The sequence below is a fragment of the Parasteatoda tepidariorum genome, chromosome 3, assembly GCF_043381705.1.
Source record: "Parasteatoda tepidariorum isolate YZ-2023 chromosome 3, CAS_Ptep_4.0, whole genome shotgun sequence".
In the NCBI taxonomy this organism is placed as follows: domain Eukaryota; kingdom Metazoa; phylum Arthropoda; class Arachnida; order Araneae; family Theridiidae; genus Parasteatoda; species Parasteatoda tepidariorum.
The window spans coordinates 65,300,458-65,326,184 of NC_092206.1; the positions used below are offsets into that span (position 1 = coordinate 65,300,458).

The 25,727-nt window shown below is 28.9% G+C and overlaps 1 protein-coding gene across 9 annotated transcripts in view; it reads right to left on the reverse strand.

The window, feature by feature from the left end:
- Positions 1–209: 209 nt before the first annotated feature.
- The window catches only part of LOC107445688 (dual oxidase maturation factor 1), a 153,288-nt gene continuing 127,770 nt past the window's right edge, over positions 210–25,727 (reverse strand). For 3 of the 9 annotated variants that reach the window (XM_071178768.1, XM_071178765.1, XM_071178767.1), the window contains 4 exons: positions 7,400–7,553; positions 5,738–5,949; positions 2,562–2,946; positions 210–1,109 (listed from right to left, as the gene is read on the reverse strand). In XM_071178768.1, coding sequence (XP_071034869.1) covers positions 1,016–1,109; positions 2,562–2,946; positions 5,738–5,949; positions 7,400–7,553 — 845 coding nt within the window. In that variant the 3' untranslated portion in view covers positions 210–1,015. Of the gene's footprint in view, positions 1,110–2,561; positions 2,947–5,737; positions 5,950–7,399; positions 7,557–9,454; positions 9,518–16,338; positions 16,474–25,727 lie in introns of all 9 variants that reach the window. The other 6 variants (XM_071178766.1, XM_071178769.1, XM_071178763.1 and 3 more) reach the window with 3 other exon arrangements.

The window sequence follows — 25,727 nt, forward strand, 5'->3', positions numbered from 1 at the left end:
TGTTTATGTTGGTCGAACATAAAGTAGTTCCAATTCATAATCTGAGGTGATGGTGGTCAGTCTTGTTGGTACCATCATAAAATATGATGGTTTTTGATGGAAGGTCATGATGGTTACCATTTTATTCAAGTTGGTCCATCAAGGAAAAACCAGCATACATTTTGCCTTGGGAATAAATTCATTTTATGAAGAAAAAAAACCAACTTGGGTAATTTAAAATATCTTTATTCACAATGATACAGAAACGTGTAAGTCAACGATTCCAGTCATTATCAATTCATGACTAGAGAATGAAGCACAGCTTTCAATTCCATCATTTAAAAAAAATCAATTAAAATCACAACAATTTTAGAAGACACGATATACAATACACAAGCTATTTGGCATTTACACATTTTCTTTGGACGGCACTCTACAACAAATATCAATAATTGGATCACACATTTCAGGCTAGTCATTGGCAGTGATTAATAGTAAAATCGAATGAAAATTTTAGAATAATTAACCAACCATCCTTTAAAGACACTTCCCGTCAAAAATAAATACAACTGATTTTTACATGAATTCAATGCCGGTTAATTCATATCTTGTAGCAACATTCAATGCTGATGGTTAATTCATATCTTCTTGCAGCATACGATGCTGGTTAATTCGTGTCTTAACAAGCAAATTAATAAATTAAAGCTAGGATTATACATATAAAGTTAGGACATTTGGCATTTTAAATAAAATAAGGAGTACACAAATCAACTCTTGTACAGTACAAGGATGTCTCACGCGAAAAAAAAATCATTCGTCCTAGTTCGTGAAGTAGTTCGTTTTAAAGTCAGATTGTACGGAAAGAGTTTGTACAACAAAAAAGAACACAAAACACATGCAAACACCACACATTTTCATGAGAGTTAATGGCGATGGGTTAAGTTGATATGTAGCGATTCTGTACACACCACGAGTTTTTAGGAACTTTCGTTTCAGGAATCGTTCAAGATTTTTTGTTTTTTTATCAACTTGTAAATCACCAGAGCGCCGCTGAAGATTTCATATCAATGTTTACTTGCTTCCCATTATGCCCAACTGGAATGTGGGGTCCGGAGAAACTGTTTATTTTTCTGAAAGTAAAAGGAAAAATAATGAGTAACAGTTTCAATAATAATTGCATAAGCATGCGTTTCGCTATGGCAATTTGTAACTAATAATTTACAGTACACAATTGGTTACAAGATAATTTAAATCGGCTGTAAGTACATAATTTTATTTTTGCATTGAAATATTTCTTCAGAATGTCCGATAGTCATGAGAATAATCAAATATATATTTAAATCAAAAATTAATTTTTCAATAATCACAACAATTTTAATTTAATAAATTTTTATCCATCAGGACGTAAATTTAAAAAAAAAAATCTTTGTGAAATATTTAAAAAATTCATTCAATTGTACCAAATCTCAGCCCTGGTATTAGAGTGGAGAAAATTCAAAATGTTATAAAGGCAACCCAAATTTATATTTCATATTTGGATTTTCCAGAAAGAAAAAAAAAGAATACGCTGATTTTACTTGCTGGTTGATTCATAACATTCTGATACATAAGTGGCACTGTAATTACATCCCTCCAAATCCCCTAAGGCTTGGTAGACTCCTATAGGGAAGGGGGGGGGGTCAAGTGTGGTATAAATAGATAAGAATTTTAGAACATTTAATGATTCCATTTTTACGTTTTCTTCATCTGACATGTGCTTCTCAAGGTATCGATACTTTTAACAATTTCTACACCATTGCAGTTCGCAATAAAAGCACCACCTTTCAATTAAAATACTAAAACCAGCAAGTCAAATCGGAATAATTTTTCTGGGAAATCCAAATCTGCAATAAAAAATTTAGATTCCTTTTAAAGATTTTAAAGTTACCCCTGCATCGCCATTGGGTCAAGAAATTAGCGATTTCGAGTTTGGTATCATTAAATGTATCGTTCGAAAAGATTTTATACGTATGTTCTTAGATATTTGACAATTTCTATACGTTTTGAACCCCCAAATATGAAAGGGAACTCAAAATTATTTGCATAAATTTAACAAGAAGGTCTAACATTCAATAATAAGAAACTTTTGACGAAGAATTTCAAATTTTTGATTGTCTTTATTTTGTCAGAAAATAGAGTAAAAAAAAAGATATTAGCTAAAATGTGTCACGCATATTTAATACCCTGTTTTCGATGTAACTTTGGTCTAGAAAATTCCTAAAGTCCTAACTTACTGAGAATCGATTGAATAGTTTGAGACTTATATTAAAAAGTTTGCCCAAGCTATGATGAAAAGTCTCATATTCTATAGTAAAAGTCAGATAGTTCATTATGTAATTTCTCCAGAACTATTTTATCGGTACCTTTCAAATTCTGGATTTTGGCCTAAACGTTGATTTGGGTGAAAAATTCCATTAAATTCGAGCAGAAAATTTTATTTGAAATCCAATAGTGAAAATGCCTTTTTAAACAGTTAAAAGTTTATTGTTTATCTAAATAAAAAAAAAAGTCGAAAATGATCTCGCTAATGTAGATAAACATACCTCGACATGTACGATACGTGTTTTTTTCTGTTGGCTTCTTTCTGCGCAAATTTCCCGAAGTTCTTTAAACTGACAGCTCGTTTTCCGTTTATGATCGTTCCATATTCTTTGCACTTATCTTCATCTTCTTCTTCAAAAGCATCATTGATGAGTCCTAAAGGAGATCTATTGGGTGATCCGATTTTCGAGAATTCTTGAGATGAAGTTGTACTGCTCAATTCCAAAGAGGGGTGTTCTTTCAGAGGAGATGGAATGATGGCAGAGTCTTGACCCACAAAATATCTGTATGGTGTGTCATAATCCACTTCAAAAATCGTGGAGAACTTGTTTGGATAGAAATTATCTAAAAGGGACATCACGAGGCCAACAATAGTGGACAGCATTCCTAAAACAATTAGAAAAGAGCAAATCAAAGGGAAAACATACATTTTGCTACAAATTGAATAATAAATTTAAATATTAAACTTAAACCATGTATTCAACTTTTTAAAAAAAAATTAAGACTTGCATTTAATAGTCACGACGATTGCAGACAGTATTTCTAAAATTCTAATAAATAGCTTAATGAAAGCTTGTATTTAATTTTATTAACTAAAATCACGCATTTTGCTTCATAAAATAAATTAGAGCACACTTTTAACAGCCCTAATGGTTGTAAGTAGAGTTCCTAAAACTATGAGAAAGGAGCTTATCCCAATAAAAGCTCGTATTTAACTTTATAAACTAAATAAAAGCCTGAATTTACCCATTTAAAACAAAATAAGGCATACATTTAACAATACCATTAGTCCATACCATTAAAAATACCATTTACCTTTTTAACATTGAGAAAATGTACGCAAATTTAAATTCTCTTCGAAATAAAATTCGCTAATGTATTTTTACTAGATATGGATCATGATGATGATAATAAATAAAAAATCAGAATATTATGTAATAAGTTATTTTTGGCACTTATTGCTCATAAAATAAAAAAAGGAGAAGTTACATACTGATACAAAAATAATAAAAATCTCAAATTCAAAAAGTATATATTTTAAAATATATATATTTTAAAACATATATATTTTAAAACATATATATTTTAAAATATATATATTATATATATAATTTTTGTAAATTCTGTTGGACCTGTTAAATCTTTGACCGTATTCATAGCAAAGTATCTAAAGTTTCCAGCAGTATTTTAACATTTAGTAAAAAGTCTTCATTTCGGTAAACAAAAAGTATTTTTCTTAAAGCTTCTCAGCTTATGATTTTTTTTTAAATTTCGAATACCATCTTTACAAATGAAAATATGAAATAAATATAATTATCTGAGGTTAATTATCAGTATGTATACGTAATATGTTACAAAAATATAAGTGAAATTTTTGTCCAGCAAATTATAATAAGTGAAATAATGTTGCAAAAAATGCTATTATTAAATTGATACTCATTTTATTACTTTTTGAAACTAATAGGTAGATATGACAGCGTAGTATTTTCAAGAATAATGGCCCGTATAAGTTGATAAGTATCAATACTTCTTAGGTAAATTTCATGGACTGTTATATATAAATTCAAAGTTGGGACATGCAATCCTTATTTAAGGGAGCAATTTTGTCATATTTTGAAATGCAGAGCCTAAAGTCTAATAAATGTATTATTTTTCTGATCTTGTCCTATTTGCGGTGTCTGTTTGTCTTATCTTGACTGTTTAACAGCAAAAATTAACTGGAAGTGTACACAGGTTTTAACATAATATAGAAATGACTTGTAGGAACATAAATATGACTATCTCCCTTTTTTATCCAAAATTATTGTTAAATACAGTTATTAAGCTCTTTTATTAAAAAATGTTGANGGAAGTGTACACAAGTTTTAACATAATATAGAAATGACTTGTAGGAACATAAATATGACTATCTCCCTTTTTTAAGTAAGTGGCTTTTGGGTGACAATTCAAATGAGGCCTTCATGATACAATGGAAATCCAAAATTATTGTTAAATACAGTTATTAAGCTCTTTTATTAAAAAATGTTGACGTTCAGCATGCACTGCTGGTAAATGTGAAAAAATGAAATGTTACAACCTCGTCATCAGTGCATGCTAACTATCTAAATCTTTGGTATAAGTGAGAAATTAAGATATTTTATGCAAGATTTTTTATATGTATATTATTCCTCATTACTGCACACTTAAAGTCAATATTTTTCAATGTAAGTATGGATATTTCTAAGAAATATTTCAATCCTTCAAGTGAAGCGAACGATGACCAACTTCTGTCTTACGCACTACATATAATCCAGCATGCATGTTGACATACGTTGCCAAAAAAAGGGAAAAAACTCACCACCCTGAATAATTTTTGATTTAATAATTGGATGCTCACGTTTTAGGACTCAATCATAATGGTTCGTGGGGGTGGCCTCAAATATGCTTGTTAATTAGTCCAGATAATATTTTAAGTTACGAAATTGGACACAAAAACTTATTTTCTCTGACTAAACATGCCTTTTTTTAAAACGGATTCAGATTTCTGACTTTCAAAATATAGAGGGTAGCAGCAATCTGGGAAATAGGGTCCCCATAGTTTGGTCAGGAGAGTGGTCAAAGTTTTGACCTCTTAATGTTAGTTTTACTTTTTTTGTATTTCACCACAGCTCGAGCACTTTTGAAGTGAATTGAGAAATCTTTCCACACAATTACAAAATTCGTTCATCCAAAGATAATTCCCCGCAAATTATAATTTAATAAAGATTTATTTTTATTCATAATTTTTTCTAAATTGTTATCGAAAAAATTTTTTAATTGTAAGGTGCGTAATTTTTTTCGTCATCTTACAGAATGTAATTTTATGTGGCGAAACACAAAATTTTAGCGAAATCTGTTTAATAATTCCTGAGAGCATTTTCTGCACTAATTAATTGGCATATTTGAGGTCACCCCCTTGAACTCTTAAGATTGAGTACTAGATCGATCATTAGATCAAAAGTTATTCAGGGTTGTCAGTTTATTATTATTTTTTTATGCACTGTGCATGCCATATTACAATCCAAATGTATTTGTCATTAAAAGTTTTAAAAAAATCAACCAAATATCTAAAAATGTTTTACATATGTTATAAAGTACAAGCTTTCCAATTCTTTTTCCAAATGCAAATTAAAACACACTTTTGGTGCAGCTTGCTTACCTGCGCTCATGAGAAGCCAAAAGCACCAACCATATGTGAAGCGCAACACCTGGGATTCGAAGTGGATAATTAGGGGCACCTTTGGCAGCAACAGGGTGTATAAGCCATTACAGCACAGAATGAGAATTCCAGTCAAAAACATCATGTAAGCGCCGTATCTAGGAACCATGCATAGAAGAATGTTCATCAGCATCCACATTGCAAAGGCTGTCCTGTTTGGAAGAAACAGACAGTGACTTATCAGGCATTTCGTACATAAAACAATCATCACAAGGCAGCAACTACAAGGCATATCATAGAGATATCTCAAAATTTAATGAACCAGCAAAATAAAAGCTTCGAGGCATATAAAATAATGATTCACCAAATCGTTGAAAATCATATCTTAAAATGGGGACAATTATTTCATTAGTACATTACCGATATGTATGTGAAAAATGAAACCAAACGCTTCCTCTATATTAGAATAAATCGAATCAAATTGCGTTCGGAAGAATGCATTTGATTAAGGGATACACTAACTAATGATGATAACATTGATCCAAATGATTTTGGGAAAATTATTCTACTGCCGGTAACATTTACTGATTCCAAGGCACATGTATGAATAATCATATGATGCAATGACACATGTTCGCGCATATGGACACCCAGATTTATTAATTATATTCACATGCAATATTATGTGAGATTAAATTAAAGAACTTGCTACCTGAACAATTGTCATTGGATCATCTTGATATTACCGCACGAGTGTTCAGACAAAAATAAAAATCTTTACTTGGTGTCATTGTGAAGATTTTGTTTAGGAGCAAAGAACATTATGTGTCCAGATACGTTTGAATATGCATATTTACCACGAAATGTGAAATTGTTAATTTTTCCCCCTAACATGTGAGCAGATATCCACATTAAAATGATGTGAATTATTTTCCTTTAAATACAATTCATATTGGTGGCATTGCAGCGAGCCAGAGGGTAATAATTCATAAAAATAAACCTAATTTTTTTAAAGGATATGAAAGAACAGCTAAAATCAGAAAATAAAAAGTGCATAGAAGCTGCCCATGAATAAAAATTATCTGTTTCTTTAATGCGTATTGAGGTTATCAAAACAACAGCATGGACAGTTAATTTTTGTTCATTCATATTATTACGTGAAAAATCCAAGTTTTACGAACATTTATAAACTGATAGACAGGAAAAACTATTTAACATAGTTCACTAAAATTTTGAATTCGTATTTAAGGAATCTAACATCTTGACTAACCTCTTTATTAAATATTGGGACTAGTTCCTTTCCAGATAGCGATTTTGCCTTATTTTTCTGAAGTAAGATATCTGAATGCTTAAAAAAGAAAACTTTTTATGTTTTTAATTAATCCAATAGGACTAGATTGTAGTAATCAAAAATGAGATCATTAACTGAAAAGTTATTTAAGATGTAACATGCTTTATTTTAAAAGGACATTACTACTCAGACAATATAACTTTTTCAAACCTATATCTGTATTGTGCTTAAGCATTAGACAGTTTTTATTATACTTAGCATGGATTATTCCATTGCAAATCTCGATAATATCATTACAATGAAATGAAATCCATTGAATTTAAAAAATAAATGTGAGTACTACATACATATGTTTCAAAAATAAAAGTTACCACAGTAGAATGCAAGTATAGTATCCAGCTTTCCGGTACTTTCCACCCCATGAGAATCCTTCCATATTTTGACTAAGATATTCAGCTATGGTCAAAATGGGGAAAGGCAGGCCTTTCACTAACGCTTCTCGAAACTCCATCTGAAGTTGCCTAGCTGCTTTGAAAAGTAGGATTAGAAAGAAAATGAGTAATACAGTTTCACAAACAAGGATACAAGAGGGAATTGAAAAAAAAGTGCAACTAAGTTTAAAAAAGAAAAGAAAAAAACTGGGGGAAAAATTGAGAAACAGTTTAAACGTTTCATTATTTGTTATTTATTGCAAATTTTTATAACAAATATACACATTAGTATTTATTAATTAATATTTAAGCCTAAGAAAAAACAAAAACGTAATCGAAGTGTAATTGTGGTTGACCGAGGGAGGCCGAAATGAAGCCTTCTTGATGGCTGGAGGAAACAGGCAGAGATTATTAGAAACAAAACCAAGTTCTATCAGGCAGAGAAGATTATTAGAAACAAAACCAAATTCTATCAGACAGAGAAGATTATTAGAAACAAAACCAAATTCTATCAGAGAAGATCATTAGAAACAAAGTCACGTTCTATCAGGCACAGAAGATCATTAGAAACAAAACCAAGTTCTATTAGGCAGAGAAGATTATTAGAAACAAAATCAAGTTCTATCAGGCACTCAAACTGGTTTTGAAGGCTTTTATCCAATTTTTCTCACTAGTGATTCGACAAATTTCGATAGCGTTTTAGCTTTTTCCGGGCCAAAATATCAATTTGTGACCCTTAACAACTCAATTTTATAACCTTTTCCTGAAGGATTATATATATATATTTGTCATGAAATTCGCATCTACTTGCCATCGCTTGGATTCGAGCCCAGCTTATCTCATTCAAACTTTCTATCCCCTGAGCCACCACGGTTTTTTATAATTTTTTTTTTTTTTAATTTGAAACATTTTCTACTTTTTTGATAAGCACTGGAAAATGTTCTCTGCAGTGCTAAATGCTGCACCGAACCCAGTGTGAAGCCCTCTGCTTTATAGCATTATAAAGTAGCTCTAAAATATTTGTGATAAAACTTATCTGTGATAGAACTTATCTGTGATCTTAGCTTATTTGTGATAAAGGTATTTTGCTACAATTTAACAATTGTTAATTCGAAAAAAATATTTTTTTTTTAAAAATAATATTTACTTTTACAATAATTTATCTTTTCTTTTACAAAAAATTATGTGGAAAACTGTGCTTAGTCTACGTACTCAAATAAAATGAAGAAAAGAAGATAACTTTATAATTCTAAAACAATATTAAGAATTAACTTCTCGCACCATTAAAAGTTAATCTCTTAAGCGAAAAAGATTTAGCGAGGTTTTATAGTGATTTAAGACTAAATTAGATATTCAAAAACAAGTCTGAGGATGAAGTTGCAGTAGTAATTTAGCAAAATTATTATAATAATAAAAATAGCAAGCATGCATAATTAATAGAAATTCTAGAGCATTTTTAATTATAACATATTGTTCGAATCTGCTGAGACCCAAAATATGGTGCTAAATTAAAAAAATATTGCCGTTAATTTTAAATTTTATAACGCGATGCTACTTTTAACTTTGAACAGAAACATGATTCAATTTAACAGTCTATTAAGGTTACAGCAAATTTGCACCATATCGCTCATTTGTGGAAACAATGACGTAACTGCAAAATCAAGTTACGTCATTGTTTCACCAAATGAGCGATACAAAAATATAATTTTTCCTTTGAAAAACAGCGACCAATGGCAAAAAAAGGATAAATTCGGATTAATTTTTTATTTATTTATTTTCTTTTTTATTATTTTTTTTAACATCTCTTTCGATATTTTAGCTGGAATAAAGTGTTCTATATATCGCTCATTTGGTGAAACAATGACGTAACTTGATTTTGCAGTTACGTCATTGTTTCACCAAATGAGCGATATAATGGTTAAGGGTACCGACATTATGATTCTCAGATATTCTGAGAATGTTTAAAAAATTTCCGTTGATACTTCTTATACTTACGTCCCATCCATCCAAATCTTTCATTATAGTTTATGTCATCACTATTCTTGTGAATTGGTTTAGCTGAAAAGCAAGAAAAAGAAATATTTTTTAATATTTGGCACATTAAATTTTTATTCAGATCAATAAATGACAGAAAAAAAATTTAGAGGACGAAGATTTTAAGAAACATTTATGAAAAAAATTGAGATTTCGTGGGCAAAGATGCTATTTTGGTCTTTTTTTTAACTGTACAACATCATTGATTCTGCTAAGTATTAAATTTCGGGAGCTAAATAAATGAAAGTACTGACTGCCTATGAGCGTTTTTCGGGGAAAGAAAGCACCAAGTGTAGTTGACAATGAAAGTAGGTATAGAAAACCTGTTTTCTTAGCAACATATTAAAAAGGATAAAAAAAAATATAAACAAAGCATAAGTCAACATAATAAATAACGCTAATTTGCCCAAATTCTCCAGAATACCACTTAAAACTTCTAGGCATTTAAAATCAATTATATATAAAAATTCTCTTGTTTATAATTTCTTTTATGCTTCAGTGTTATTCAGTGAGAATTTTATGAATTAATTTTAGCAAGAAAGTAACAATTTTTAAACTCATAACAAATAAAATAGAAACAGCCGGGACTTTAGCATCTAATTCAATACTAGCAACTGGAGTTAAACTATTTGAAGATATTTAAAATATCATAAATATTTAGAATACTACATAATATCGATTGTTTTATAGCTCTTGAGATGATGAGTTATTATCGACAGGCTGAGATTTACCTTTTTGTTTACTATAGTAATCTTTATACAATACAAGAATGAAAGTTTAAAATCTTGCATAATGGTTTTTCGTTATTGCTGCCCTTAATAAGTAAATTATATTCGAAACTTAGCTTACAAAGAGAATAACAAGATAGGGTATTTCCATACATTGTAACAAAGCACTTAACTACCTTGAAGCCCTGGTCAAATGAGTCAATGTTTCTTTTAGAATTATGATCTTTTTATAAGGGTTGTGAGTTTGTAACAGTTATTCAGGAGGTTAATTTCAATCTGTCTCTAATTAGCAGTCTACTAATTATGGAAATAGCGCAAATTATCAGGTACGTTCTGTTCATCTCTAGTCAGTAATATATATTCTGATTTTAAAAATGGCAGAAAAAATAAGGTTAATTTCTATTCATCTCCAATTAGCCCTCCTGTACTAATTATGGAAATAGCACAAAATATCAGGTAAGTTCTGTCCATCTCTAGTCAGTAATATATATATTGATTTTAAAAATGGCACAAAATATAAGGTTAAGTTCTGTCTATATCTAATTAGCACTCATTATACTAATTATTGNCATGAGATTAATTTCGGTCTGTCTCTAATTAGCACTCTCTACTAATTATGGAAATAGCACAAAATGTAAGGTTAAGTTCTGTCCATATCTAAATAGCACTCTATACTGATTATGGAAGTAGCAAAAAATATCTTGTAAGTTCTGTTCATCTCTATTCAGTAATATATATTCTGATTTTAAAAATGGCACAAAATATAAGGTTAATTTCTGTTCATCTCTAATTAACACTCTCTATACTAATTATGGAAATAGCACAAAATATCAGGTTAATTTCTGTTCTTCCCTAATTAGCACTCTCTATACTAATTACGGAAATAGCACAAAATATCAGGTAAGTTCTGTCCATCTCTAGCCAGTAATATATATTCTGATTTTAAAAATGGCACAAAATATAAAGTTAATTTCTGTTCATCTTTAGTCAACGATATCTATACTATTTACTAAAGAGATAGAAAATATCAAGAGGAAGACAAGTTCCAATTTTGAGAAAAAGAACGTTTATAATATTTTTGATATTTAAGTTACGACAATAAATGATGTTTTTTGTGCTCATATGAAAAAGCAAACATTATAAAAATATATTGACATTTCATCTTGGTGGAACAATCATGCTAAATCGGCCATTTTAAAAACAAAAGTTTACTAAATTGCTAAATATTTAAACCATTTTTTCGTTTTTAAAGTCATGATATTTTTTTTTACAAGATAGTACATTTAGTTTAAAATTAAAGCTTTTCCGTTTTTCTAAACAAAAACCTTTAACACGCCTTCTCAACGTTAAACTGTAATATCATTCCGAAAAATAAAGTTTTAAAATTTATGCTACTGTTTGGGCTTATAAAAATATACAAAAATTGAGAATTTTTCATGGATTTTAATAATTTTCATCAAAGTGGAAAAATCCTGCCAATTAGAGATTTTATAAAAACGTATTTAAAATTTTTTTTTAAATATTTAAAATAATTTGCGTACACAAACAGTTTAAAATTAAAAATATATATTACTGTTGACAATTGATTGAACTGACTAAAGGGAAAGAAAAGAGGAATTTGCAGCTGCAAATAATAACTATCATCGGTCATGAAAAGATAAAAGAATAGAATACAAGAATCTTACAAGAACAAGTTTTTAATTAAAATGGATGGTAAATAATTGCCCGAAATCTAAATAGTTGCCGTTACATAACTGTATTGCAAATTTAAATATGTGTTTCGTGTGAATAATTAACCGCGGTATGTCCATTTGTCATTCGAAATAAATTCAGACCACAGTTGTCCTTGATTGTGAATCAATCTTATTTTGTCTTTTGTTTATACGGTGATTAATGAAATTAAAGCAGAAATCAAATCGATATATTTTATTCCACGAAGTGATTCATTAGATTGATTATACAGATCTTACACAACATGAATAATTATAGACTAGTTACACACGTGAGTATATTTACTAATATTTTATCAATGAAAAGGAAATGGATTTATGTAATCAGACATATAGGAAGTTTCATCAATGAAAATATAATTGGCGTGTTTAACCAGTATGGAATGTTTTATATCATTGCAAATATTTTCGGCGTATTTAAATTCTTTTTTTATATAATCTAAAAGTTTTAATGTAACTCTGTTCTTTTGTTTCCTAATTTTTTTTTGCATTGATACTTTATTCAGAGAGTAAGAGGACTATTTTCATTTTAATGTATGATGCTGTTTTTGCACTTATAAATTAATTAGTTTTTTCTATTTTTTGTTTTATTTTATTCATTGAAATGTATTCTAAATTTTGCTAAGCTTTAACTATTAACACAGTAAGTATTTATAAACTTTACAAGCAATAAAAATACTTACAGCATAAAAATTTAAAACATGGTGACTAGATTCAAAAGAATAAATTTTAATGAATAAAATAAAGTATGGAAGGATAAAGTATGAAAGGACTAATTTAAATGCCAGCATCTTTAATATCTTATCTGGTTTTTAACTAACATCTTATCTAATTTTTTAACAAATTCCTTTCAAATTTTAAAATAATGTTTTTGTTATTAATTAATTCTCAAAAAAAATTGTTTAATTTTATAAAGAAAACGTAATGCAAAAATATTAGTTTATAAAACTGTCAGCATACCTCTATGAATATTTAAACTAGGTTAACGAAATTTCTTGCCGCAATAGCATATGATATTCAAAGTAATCGATACAATTTGCAAGTTTTTTGCTTTTGTTTTAAGCATAGGTAATTCAGAAACACTTTTTTTCGTTAGTAATTAATTGCTTGTCCCTCAAACCTCTGAAAGATTTAAACTTTATTCATGAGTATGAGAAATCGCATGACCAAAACACCTATTAAGTTATAAAATGTGTTTCATGCTTCTGGGAAATTTGAAAAAATGTGCCAAAAACTGAAAGTTTCTCTTCCATTATGGTAGTAAAGACTTGGTGTACCTATCTCCTGGACTACGCATCCAGGGTTTTAATTATAAAGTAAACTGCAATTTTTTTAAAAAATATATTGTTTTAAAAATCTTTGGAAGCTTTACAGATATTCTTAATGTAATTGGAGAGAAATTCATTGCTTTTCTAAGAGTTTTTCAAGCCTTATACTCCAGGTATCCCAAAAATAACCAAACTTTGGAAAAAGCAATAAAATTAACATAGAAGAAAATACAAATTTATACTGCGTTCTGTTTAGGAAACTAGATCACCCAACTTACAAATGAATAATCATAGCTATTAGCATTTCCACCCAGCCGCAAAATTAGCCTATAAACTTTATAACTAATTTTAATTTCCCTGTCAAAAAATAAAACTTACATTTATATTTCTTTTTCTATTTTTTTTTTTATTTTTTTGATCATTGGTTATTTTTGGTGCACCCGGTAGTAAACTTAATAATGAAAAACTCAAGTTTCCGAAGCAGAATCTAACGAATTAATTTAATTTAATAAAGTGAGTTGTGTATAAAGGCAAAATTTAATATAAAAAATCACTTCGTTGAAGAAATTACTATGAATTTTAGCGATCGTAGGTTTGTTGCGAGTAATAGCATCATTTTCTGTACCGAATGACACTGCGAAAAGGTAATCATTATTTTGACCGAACATCTAAAAACTTGTTTTGCTTAACGTAATAACGGTAAAGTCACCGAAAAAGGCAACGAATAATATTAATAAGAAAGTATTCAAATTATTTCAACTTCTTTATTTGTGATGGTAAAGGATAGGTCTTTAAATTTTAAGCAGGATTGCAGATTACAGTGGAGAACAATTTGTTGCATTTATTTGATAATACTTGATTAATACTTGATTTTGCCCAATTCGATGGAAGGGATTTCAATTCTGAAAGTAATTTAGCTCCGAAGGCTACGGATTTTTTTAAAATTAAATTTTTGGCTAATTTTTTTTAAAATCGAAATGTATATGTTTTAAAACGTTATATATAACAGAAGGTCTCAGAAATGTTGCAACGAAATTTTAGGCGAGTTAAAACTCGTCAGGATTAAAGTTGCGTAGAAACCGGAAATGTCATCGGGCGCGGCTAGGCCACTCTTTCCTATTATCAGGCCTGCCAACTACTATGCTTTTTACAAAATATTTTATCAAGTGCTAGACATTTAAAAACCAAAGTTTTCAGAATTTGATATTTTTACCGACTCTTCGAAAGCCTCACTATGAAAGAGCTGGTACAAAGTGGCGCTGCTCATGAACATTTGGAAAATAAGTTTAAATAAATAAAAAATAATACATTAAACTACAGATATAGCTAACACTAGAATGAATTTTTACAAAAAGCTGAAAGAAGTTGCCTACCCTGTGTTACGACCTATTTTGTAGCACACGAATAAACAATTCATTATAGGGTAGCGACTCGAGCGGTGAAGGAAGATATTTTCATGCTAATTTTAATCTTGATGATTTGCCCTAATTATCATAGAAGTTAGTCTCAACATTTAAGCGACCCCTTGTTATAAATGACTTTCTTGAACTTGTACATTTCGACAAAAAATAGACTAAAAATGACAGTTCAAAAAATTGTTCCAAATGTCAATCAAATAATTAATCCATTTATTGACATTTTTGTTTCATCGATAGGAAGTTAGAGCATATTCAGATATTTTATAAAAATGTGTGAGCATATTACGAAATATAGTTTAAAACTGTATTTTTCTTCGGGTTCAATCGATTCAGGTTATTTTTTTATTTATTTTAATTTACGGAGAGCAAACAAAGCAAAATCATCAAAAGTAAATAATTTAAAAAAAGTATAGATTCAAAATTTCTATGATGTAGGGGCGTATCCGTGATGATGCAGCCGAGGAAAGAAAAAAATGCAAATTTTCGATACTTTTCAAATATTTTTATTTTTCATAAATAAAACGATTATTCTTTGAGATTATAGCTATGCGTGGTGGGCAACAATTGTTTAAAAAGAAAGAAAGGTGTGTTCAAACATTAACCTAACATTGTTCGGGCGTTACCGTCATCCGCTTTTTTAATGGAAAAAATGGGAAATTAAATTTTAGATGAAAGTGTGAGAAAGGATTTTGTAGAATAAAAGATTACGCATAAACACTTTATGCAACCACCAGACGTGAGATTAATAGTTTTGAAATTTGTGTTAGTTATTTTTTTAATATGTCATTTGATTAAATAAATTCCTTGACTGACCCATATGATTTCGTCAATGCTTTTAAAAATTTCGATAATTATAGGATTTAAAAGATTGTAGCGAGAAGTGAAAATTATAAAAACATGCTTTAATTTTCAATACAAGATTTAATTAGGGCTTAGTTTTTTTCAATTTATGTTGATGATGTATTATTTGAAATGTAGGATATTCGAAAATATACTTAGTTTTAGAAGTTCGAAAGCTGAAAATTCTTTACAATTACGCAATTATTTAATTTAACCTACATTTTGGTAATCTTATTTTTCATTTTCAATCAAAATATCGGCAAAATGTGTATATTATGCAACAAAATTTTATAAAATAATTTTAAAGAAGTTTAAATTTTTATCATGTTAATTATTTATACACAAACTTAGGGTAAAAATTAAGATTTTCATAATATACTTTGAAAAATCGATTTCGGGTAAAAAAAAATGCATGTTTAATTAATATTACGTGTTGTCAACTGGTAAAGGCTTCTTTGTGGTTTGCTCAGAAGATTAACAATTTCTGATGTTTCTAAAAAAGATTTTCGTATTTGACCTAAATTTTAAATCTAAAAATACTGTCATACATCTTAAACTAGATTTAACTAGATCTGTTTCAAAAGCTCAATGAGCAAAATTCAAGGAAAAATTAAAATCACTTTTCAGTTTTATCAAAAATCTAAAAAGACACTTATAATTTTAATACCTCTTTTTACAGTGACTGATTTTACTAGTGATTCGTCAGATTTCGTTAAAACTATTTGTCAGTTTTATCCCCTCTTTTTTGATGGATACCTTTGTTATACTCTGTATATTAAGGGTGTTGATTGAGGAACACTTTGCATGCATTTATAAAAAATCAATTCAGTTATTTTTTTTTAGTATATTTTTAGAGCTTACCTTGTAATGTTACATTAACACTGCTTAAGCCTATCCTGACACTTATATCAGCGAACAGCTTTTCTCTGGAAAATGCTCTGTATGGAGAACTGATAGATGCTTCAGATACGTGCCAATCAGTTCCATAATTCGTCACTAAAAAATAAACAGGAAAAAAATTAAAGTTTAATCTCTAAAAAACTATCCTAAAACCTAAAAATATACATTAGAGTAGTAGTAGTAATTTATGTCACGTTAGAGCTTCACAATGAGCAATTGATGATGATTTGGGAAATATCTAAGGATAATCCAAAGACATGCCATCGCAATTTTGATCCTCTGCAGAGGGGATGGTTCCCCCCGCTTTTATAACCCGACTACCTGCACAAGAAGTTAAGCACTTTAGGGTAGAACAGTTTAACGAGGACTGATACCGCACACCTTCCTTCACATGCTGTTCAAAGTGGCTCCCCTCCCGCCCACTGACTGCTGTTGGAGATGCTGGACTTTGGTGATCTACCTCAAACCGTGTCTTAACAATCAGTCTATTACGGTTCACTATTAAATATTGAAAGATGCAATTAAACTTTGTAATTTTTTAAACAATTATTTGGAAGTTGGGAGCTTGGTAAGCATTTAAACAGAGCCCTGAAGGCTCAGGGGATAAAACGTTCGAATCCATCCCAGCGTTGACTGGTCGATTGCTGAGGCTTGCCGCATACGGCTTATACCGATCACAATGCTGACGTAAAATATCCTAATATCCTCAGTGGTCGACGAATTATGGGTTAGAGTCCCCTTGCAGTCAGGCTTACCGTGAGAGGTTTTCGTAGTTTTCCTCACCATGTAACGCAAATGAGGGTCAGTTCCACCAAAAAATCTTCCACGAAAGGCAAATTTCTCTCAACGCTGGAGAGAGAGGAGTTCCCTTGTCTTCTGGATTGGGTTCAAAATTACAAGACTTCGAAGTTAAGCATTAGACGTCATAAACCCAAAAAATTGGGTAGGATGTGCAACGAATGTTATAATCATTTGAAAAATAACGACGTACTTGGAACTTGGTATCTATTGGAACAAGTACAAATTGGTAAATAAAAGAAAATAGATTTTTCCTGCTCAATCAGATTTTTTTTATTGAGTTTATAATCTTGATCCCAAGTAATTTCTGAGATATTTCGTATGTTAGCTTATTGTAATCGCAGTATGTGCTTGCAGCGACTGATTGCTATTAGTTGATTGCTATGTCCTTGAATTTACAAACCACAACTCGTTGTGTCTTTTTTTTACAACAAATTGCCGCTGAATATAAAGTTATTAAATATTTAGACTTTAAAATTTTAAATGTTTTGAGTGACGTCTTTTTTATGCTGAGAAATTTCAACCCACAGTCATTTCCTGAAAGAAAAAAAGTTTGATTTCTGAAAATTTGTGTTAAGATTAATATATTAAAACGCTAATGTCAGAGTTTAATCAACTTTTGTGTTTTTCTCGCTTAAAATATATGAATAAAATGCGTTTAAAACTAGAATTTATTTAATAATAAGTCAGCGGTTGAATGAAATAAAATTATACTCGTACATTTTAGTACTTTTTCATATCAAGAACAAGGATTGGACTCCTCCTCCTTCCAATTATTTAAATTGTTTTTTTAATCAGCGTTTTTCTAATGCAATAAACTTATACTTTAAAATTCATTTTCTAATGCATGTTATTAACTTCATTTGGTATTCTCTAATTTAATCAGTATGCAACAAATTTGAATAATTAAGTTTACTCTTACTGAAATAAAATTTATACTTTTTTTTTGTCTCTGCGTATGACTTTTACACAAGTTAGTTCCGTATTACCTTGTAAATAATTTTGTGATACTGTATAGTTTCTAAAATATTGAGCAATATTTAAAAATGTGTTGACTGCTATGCACAAAAGTTGACCATTATTTACAATAAGATGATTTTAAGAATTTATGATATTAAATTGAATTCTGGAGCATGCTAAAATCTAAAGACTCAAATACTTTATAATTAACTGTTGTTAGAGTTCATGACTTTAATTAATTATAGATCTTAATGACCGCAGGAATCAAATACAAGATTTTATATATATATATATATATATATATATATATATATATATATATATATATATATATATATATATATATATATATATATATATATATATATATATATATATATATATATATATATATATATATATATATATATATATATATATATATATATATATATATATANTTGAGCAGATATATATATCGCAAACAAACGGTATCAAAATCTGATACAAAAACTTGAGCAGAAAAGTCAGAATTTATAATGTTGAGATCTGATAAGTTTAAAAATTCCTTCATTGAAAAAGGGACAAATAACATGAAACAAAAGAAAAAATTAAAGTTATTTTTAAAAAAATGGAGTACAGTGTAGCACAGCGGGACCGAATAGTGTTGCCGAAGACAAAGTAAAGTAATAAATAAAGTAAACAAGGAGGATGTCGAGCTAAAATTCGTGTGTTCGTGCGTGTGAACTCATGTTGTAATGTAATCTACCTTTAAGTATTTATCGCACATGAGCAATTTTCAAGAAGGTTTTCGATATATAAAAAAAAAATGTCTAAAGGAAAGCATACAATCTTGTGTTTTTTAGAAACTTCTACAAACATCACCAACTTTGGTCAGTGTGGGGCTGGATAACCATTTTAATCAGCCTGCGCAGAGAATGAAGATCCCCATTCCCCGTTAAACTGTACTACCGTAAAGTGCTCGACTTCGTGCGCAGGTCGTCGGTCCAACAAAGCGGAGGAGTCATCCCCTCTGAAGAGGATCAAAATTGTGATTGCATGTCTTGGAATCATCCTCAGGGATGTTTTCCAGACAGTATCCAACAGTTCATTGTGCAGCTTTAGTGGGACAACTACTATTACCTTTCAATTCACCTTTTTATTCTATTAATTATTTTTCGAATCGTCGATCGTTTTTTTTATACCACTGTATATAATACCATAAGAAAGTCTCAGACTTAAACACTTTAAAAAAATTGACAAATACCAGTCGCAAAAGTTTCACTTCATTAAATAAAATATGAACCAGAATCTTTGCAACATCGGGATACACAGTAGATCCAAATGAAAGTGCATCAATTTATTTCAAATCGGATTGATTCAATTATCCTAACAAAGAAGTTTTATACACTATCTCTGATACTCATAATGTCAGTACATGATACAACTTTCAATTTTATTACGATAAAAACGTTATTTTAATTTGCAGAATTTTAAAGAACAGAAATATTTTTTATAAATTCTATAATTTAATTTATCCAACATTTCTTGATATCGATACATATTGTTTGAGAAAATTTCTATTTTATGTTTCTTTCGTGATAAGTTATCATAAGTTATTTTTTCAGGGGATCTATTCTTTTCCTTTTTATTCCTTTGCTCAAATTAAACTTTTTTGCATAAAACTTATTTTAATTTTAAAGTTTTTAGAATTAACTAATGAATAATATAGTTCGTTAATTTTTCAATAACTACTCAATTATTTATTACAAATCTACCAGCATGATAATCAATTTTAATAAGATAAACACCACACTTGGTTGTAATGTTTTAGAGATTTAGTGTTTCAATTCTTAAAAAACTATTATTGAGCATTAATAATGCTATTTTAAATTAATTTCTATATAATTTTAGAAAATATTAAATATGACCATTTGTTTTAGGAAGTAAAATAAATTTCAAAATTAAAATCTACAAATATTTCATAAATACCAGCATTAAATATGGATATACAACTAGTTAGGGTGGCATTGAAAATGAACAGTCATGCTTTAATCCTTTAACAAAGATGAAACACCCTTTCGTACATTTTTTGTCTGACACTCTAGTTGCAAGTAAAAATATGTTTTGGTATTTTTAAATATTAAAAAAAAATACTCCAATTGTTAATAAAAAAACATCTGTTAGATTATCGGAATTATATTTGTACTGAAATATGAAACCTAAAAAAAGTAGCTTGACATTTTTTTTCATTCATATACATAAATTTATCAATAATTGATTTTAAATATAAAAGAAATTTCAATGATGAATAAATGTTTCTCTTAAATCTAAATAAGTGCAAATTTGAAGAAAAAAATTGGAAGTCAGCTATGCTTAGAAGATTTTATCTTTACACAGAAAAAGACACCAGTGTTTTATGCTGTATTTCATAAGCTTAAATTATTAAAATACTAAATATAATAATTTTAATTATTTTGTCTTAAATTAATACAAAATAATAAAAAAAGTATGAAAAATATGTTTTATAAAAATTCAGCTTATAAGGGTTAAATCTAGGCAATAAAGAGATTGGTTATAATTGAATAAAAATTTAATTGCACAATAGCCAAAAGTGGCTAGATTTTGTCAAATACAAAAGACATTACTTTCTCAAAGTAAGAAAAATAGCGTAATGTAGCAAACTGAGTTATAAGAAAAAATTAAAAGTCGATACAAACAAAGTAAGAGGAGTCACTACTATTCAGCTATCACGAGAACTCCCCACTGAAAATCTAACGTTGACTATTGCTAAGGTAACTAGAGTTACATAATTTCTAATGAGAAAGAATTTAAGATATAACAAGAGTCTTCCAATCTAAACCAATACGAAACAGTTAACACCACATCCGTATTCGATGTGTGGACCACAGAAACACGAATGATATCTGGAGGAACTCTCCTGATAGCCAGATAGTATTATCAATATATTGCTTAGTGTTCAAGTAACAGGTGTTTATAAGAGAAAGGTAAGTCCTCTGATGAAACATTAAATGAATACATAGTTAAAATAATTTATATAGTTTAATAACATGAAATTAAAAAGGGAAATTGCGTTGGAGAAAATTTTAATACAGTTTTTAAATGGACAGTGGCACGTGATCAGTAAATTTCCCTGAAGGTCAGTTTTTTTTTCCAGTTCGGCACGCATTATAATCAGCTCAGATAATGCAAACAATCACTTTTGAATCAAGTCGTGCTAAAATGTTAGACGCCGTAACCTCGAATTCTTTCAATCGTAATTTCGTTTAAATGTTCACAAAAAAAAAATATCGCTATTTAAATTTTTGTCACTAATGTTACTATTGCTAGTAACAAAGAGATTTACGGAAGAAAATTCTAGATTCGAAACATTATTGCGTAATGCGTGATATGCGTAGTTAATTAGTTTTTAGACTTATAAATTAATAATATTACTAAAATAATTTTGTAAAAAGTTTCCCTGGATGTATGTGCGAAGTCACTCTTAAGGAAAAAGACTGATTTCACGTGTTTGTCTTTTATGGTGACAAATTTGAAATAAAAATAAATACCTAACAATTTAAAAATGACTAAAATATTTTGTTAAATTTTTTCCCTCAATTTTGCAATTATACTCTTCAACAAATATTTAGAAGTATAGAGATGTCTACTCTGACATCACTTCACTTACTTGTCTACTGGAAATCTATCAATGATCAAAGAGTTGCAGATAATCAATAGAAATACGCTTCTAGTAGGATGTGGATAGGAATCGTCCAATAAGAATTGTGCAAACAAAAATTAATTGATTTATTACAGTTTGGAGTTCAGCCTCTGATTTGGAAATGTCTCTGTAATTTACCCTGATAATCGTATTTGTAATGTTCCTAGCCTAATGCCAAGATTCGGAAACTAAAATAAATTCTCTAATGCAATCCTATGCTTAAAATCTAACTCGTATTTGAAAAAAAAAAGGATAAGAAAAACGTTTAAGATAAACTAAACATATAGAAGTTTAATTTTATTTTTTAATCATATTTTAAAGTTCAAGAATTAGAATTTTAATACAAAAACAAAACTATTTTTTTAGGAAGGTCATATTTATAAATATATGTTTAAATATGTCGCTAGTGACACCAATACATTTCAGTTATATTGTTCCAAATCTAAATTCTTCTAAATATTAGAGTTAGTGTTGTTTCAATTTAAGCAACTAACAACATATTTTTGACCCGAGGTTCTAAGGTTTATTTTTTTTTTTTTTAAATTTTCTACTTCTATTTGGTTGTACTGACTCTAACTGGATTAAAATGTATTTAAATCTATAACTCAATACAACAATATTTTCATACAAAGTTGTTGAATTTTATAATTAAATGATTTACTTAATTTTATCGCCTTTTATAAACAGTCGAACCAATGGACGGAATTATTTAAATTATGCTGGAATTCTTATAGCTTTAAGCCAAGCCTGGAACTCCTGCATTAAGACTAATAATTTAGTTTTCGAGCAAATTGTTCAGTTTAAATATTTGGCAACAATTGTAAAAAATATTAAAATAAATATTGATATTAAGAATCGAATCAATATGAATTACAGATGCTATTATAGACAATGAAGCCAGTTTATATCGAAACATGTAAACAGTGAAATAAATATATTGATGTAATTAATAAGATCATTAGTTTCATATGGTAGAGGGTATTGGATAATGAAAGAATCATATGTGGAGAAACAGATAATCTTAAAACTGGAAACATATCTTGAGAATTTTTTTTCTTCTTTTGAGCAGTAAAGGAAAAAGGAATCTAGAGAATAGAATATTATGAGAAATTACAACAAAAATTTAGAGAACATTATATACTAAATTAAAGCTTCATGCATGCACACAGGTATGGCGATGAAAACCTGGTGAATAAAACAGCATTTTAAAGTCAAAAGTGAAGAAGAAAGGGTGGCAGGCCACGCATAAAGTTACAAAACAATATGGAAAACAGCGAAAAATAAGCTGGCAGAAACTGGTGAACTAGAACTTAGGAAAAAAGTGAGATCTTCTTGAATGAAATTAGCTCTCGTTCAAAGTAAATGGCAAGATAAAACCATGAAAAATTTCAACAGTAAGCTTATCAGTAAATGGCTATCAATGCCAACTTAAGTTTGCAGTCTCATATTACTATTACTTTAATTTTTATTATAATTAATTTTATTATAGGCTACTAACAAAAGACGTGATAGAAAAGAAGAAACAAAATGCATCAAACTGATAAATTACGCATGTAGTGCACACACAAAAAAAGAAAAATAAATAAATAAACCGACCCCCCAAGTAACTTTTGATCTAATGATCGGATCTTCACGTTCTAGGACTTAATGGTTCAAGAATGCGACTTTAAATATGCTAATTACTTAGAAACGACAATATTTTAAGGTACGAAATCAGACACAAAAACGTACTTTCTCTGAATAAACATACCGTTTTCAGGACGAATTCGGACTTGTGAAAACCCAAAATATAAGTGGAAGCCGCAATCTGGAAAATATGGCCTCCACAATTTTGCTTGCAATGTGACCCAAAGTTTGAACCACTTTATACTAATTTTACTTTTTGCTTACTTCGTTATTTCGCTTTGATTATTCGTTATAACTTTCTCATTGAATTTAAAATTTTTTGCTCACATTTATAAAATTCGTTTATCCGAAGATAATTCCGTGGAAAAAATACTTTCAGTAAATATTTATTATTTATTTTATCTAATAATTTTCGAAAAAGGTCTATATTGTCAAATTTTGAATTGTATGGCATACAAACTTTTTTACATCTTTTTAAAAAATACAAGATTACAATGGCAAAATACAAAATTTGAGGGAAATAGGTGCAATGGTTACTGAGAAATCGAATTTTTAGGAGATGATTTTTTTTGAAAATTCGATTTTTCAGAAGCTAACGTATTTTTTTTCTTCTTGTTTTGCGTAATGTACATAAATAGTTTTTTTTTAACGAGAACAATTGCCTTCCCCAGTTATAATGAAATATATTTCATGTTTCTCCCATGTTATGTTGTATCATTCCCTCAAAGAGTTTACCTTTTCAGACAAATACGGGTTCCATAACCCAAAGGCTCAGTGTTCTTTCTTTTTATTCATTCATTTAATTATTTATTTTCATGTTTTTTGCTTTCAACTTAATTATAACACTGTTTTAGTTATCTCGAATAACAGTGCAATCAGTTCCTGCTTTTTTTGCTGCTGAACTTGATTTTTAATTTAAATTCAAAGCAACCTTGCAATCGTCTGTCTTCTCATTTTGTTTAAGAAAGGTTTAAGTAAAGGGCAACATTTAACTTCGCTACTTACAGTATACAATGTGCCTTAGTTTGGGTCCGGTGTCGCTGCATCCGATACTTATGTTTTATTTAATCAATATTATACCTAAATTTGTACTGAAATTTGTTCTCATAATTGATTTTGAAATTGATTTATATGCTTTGCATTGTAATTTCACGTTGTTATTATAGGACTGTAAGGCAGATACGCACTGTTGTGAATTTTTGTAAGTGACTCATATATATTTATTAGTTCTAAGCTAAATAAATTTTTAAGGTTCTTTCTATGAATTTTGTTACGTGATGCTTCAATATTCATGGATACGTTTATTCCATGCAAAACGGTAAATTGAATATAATATTTGGAAAATTATAAAATTAAGTGCAAATTTTGACAACAAATCTACAAAAATGCCTGAATACTATATGGCTGAAAGTTTTCGAAAGTTCCCTAATCTCAAAGTATTTTAAAATGAAAGTTTCCAGAAAGGTCAGGTCACTCCGTAAACCTTTCATCTATGTATTTTTTCAAAAATGAAGTCTGCAGAATATACACAATAGAGGTAAAACATTGAAATTTCATCAATAACTAAAAAAACTCATTAAAGCCAAAAAATTCAGTATATTAAATCTCTTTCAGTACTAGAGTATTGATGCTTTCAGCAGTATGCATATAGTTTGTGGATTCTAAAGTCATAAGGTATTCTCTTGTAACAGTGAATTAAAAACTACCTATTCTAGGGAGTGTAAAATTATATTCGTGTGAGGAAAATATCGAAAATTCTTCTGAAATTTCATATTTTATGTTGTTTAATTCCCGAAAGTTATTCTCCACATGTTGTTAGTGCTTTATTTTATTATTTAAATATTAGTTTGCTATCCCATGTGTGTACATTTTTTTTTACTTAACTCAGGCTGAGATTCTAAATATGCAAGATATACCATAAAGGATTCTTTAATTGCATTTATTTAGAATCCTTCTAAAAAATGTCGTCAAAAAATAAACAGCAGGCATCTAAAATTAATTTTCCTGCCAAAAAAAAAAAAAAAAANAAAAAAAAAAAAAAAAAAACACATAAGTGCTTTTAAAGTCTAACAATTATTGCTAAAAATGGTGGAAATGAAAACATCTAAAGTTTGCAAAAGTTTTTTTTTACCCACTACTATAAATCAATCACACAAAAATATGTATAAAAGATCTATAAGTTCAGCAGTTATGCTTTTATTTGTTGGTGAAGTAAGCACCTGTTTAGAAAATTCTTATTTTAATTATTGTTATGCTACTACTA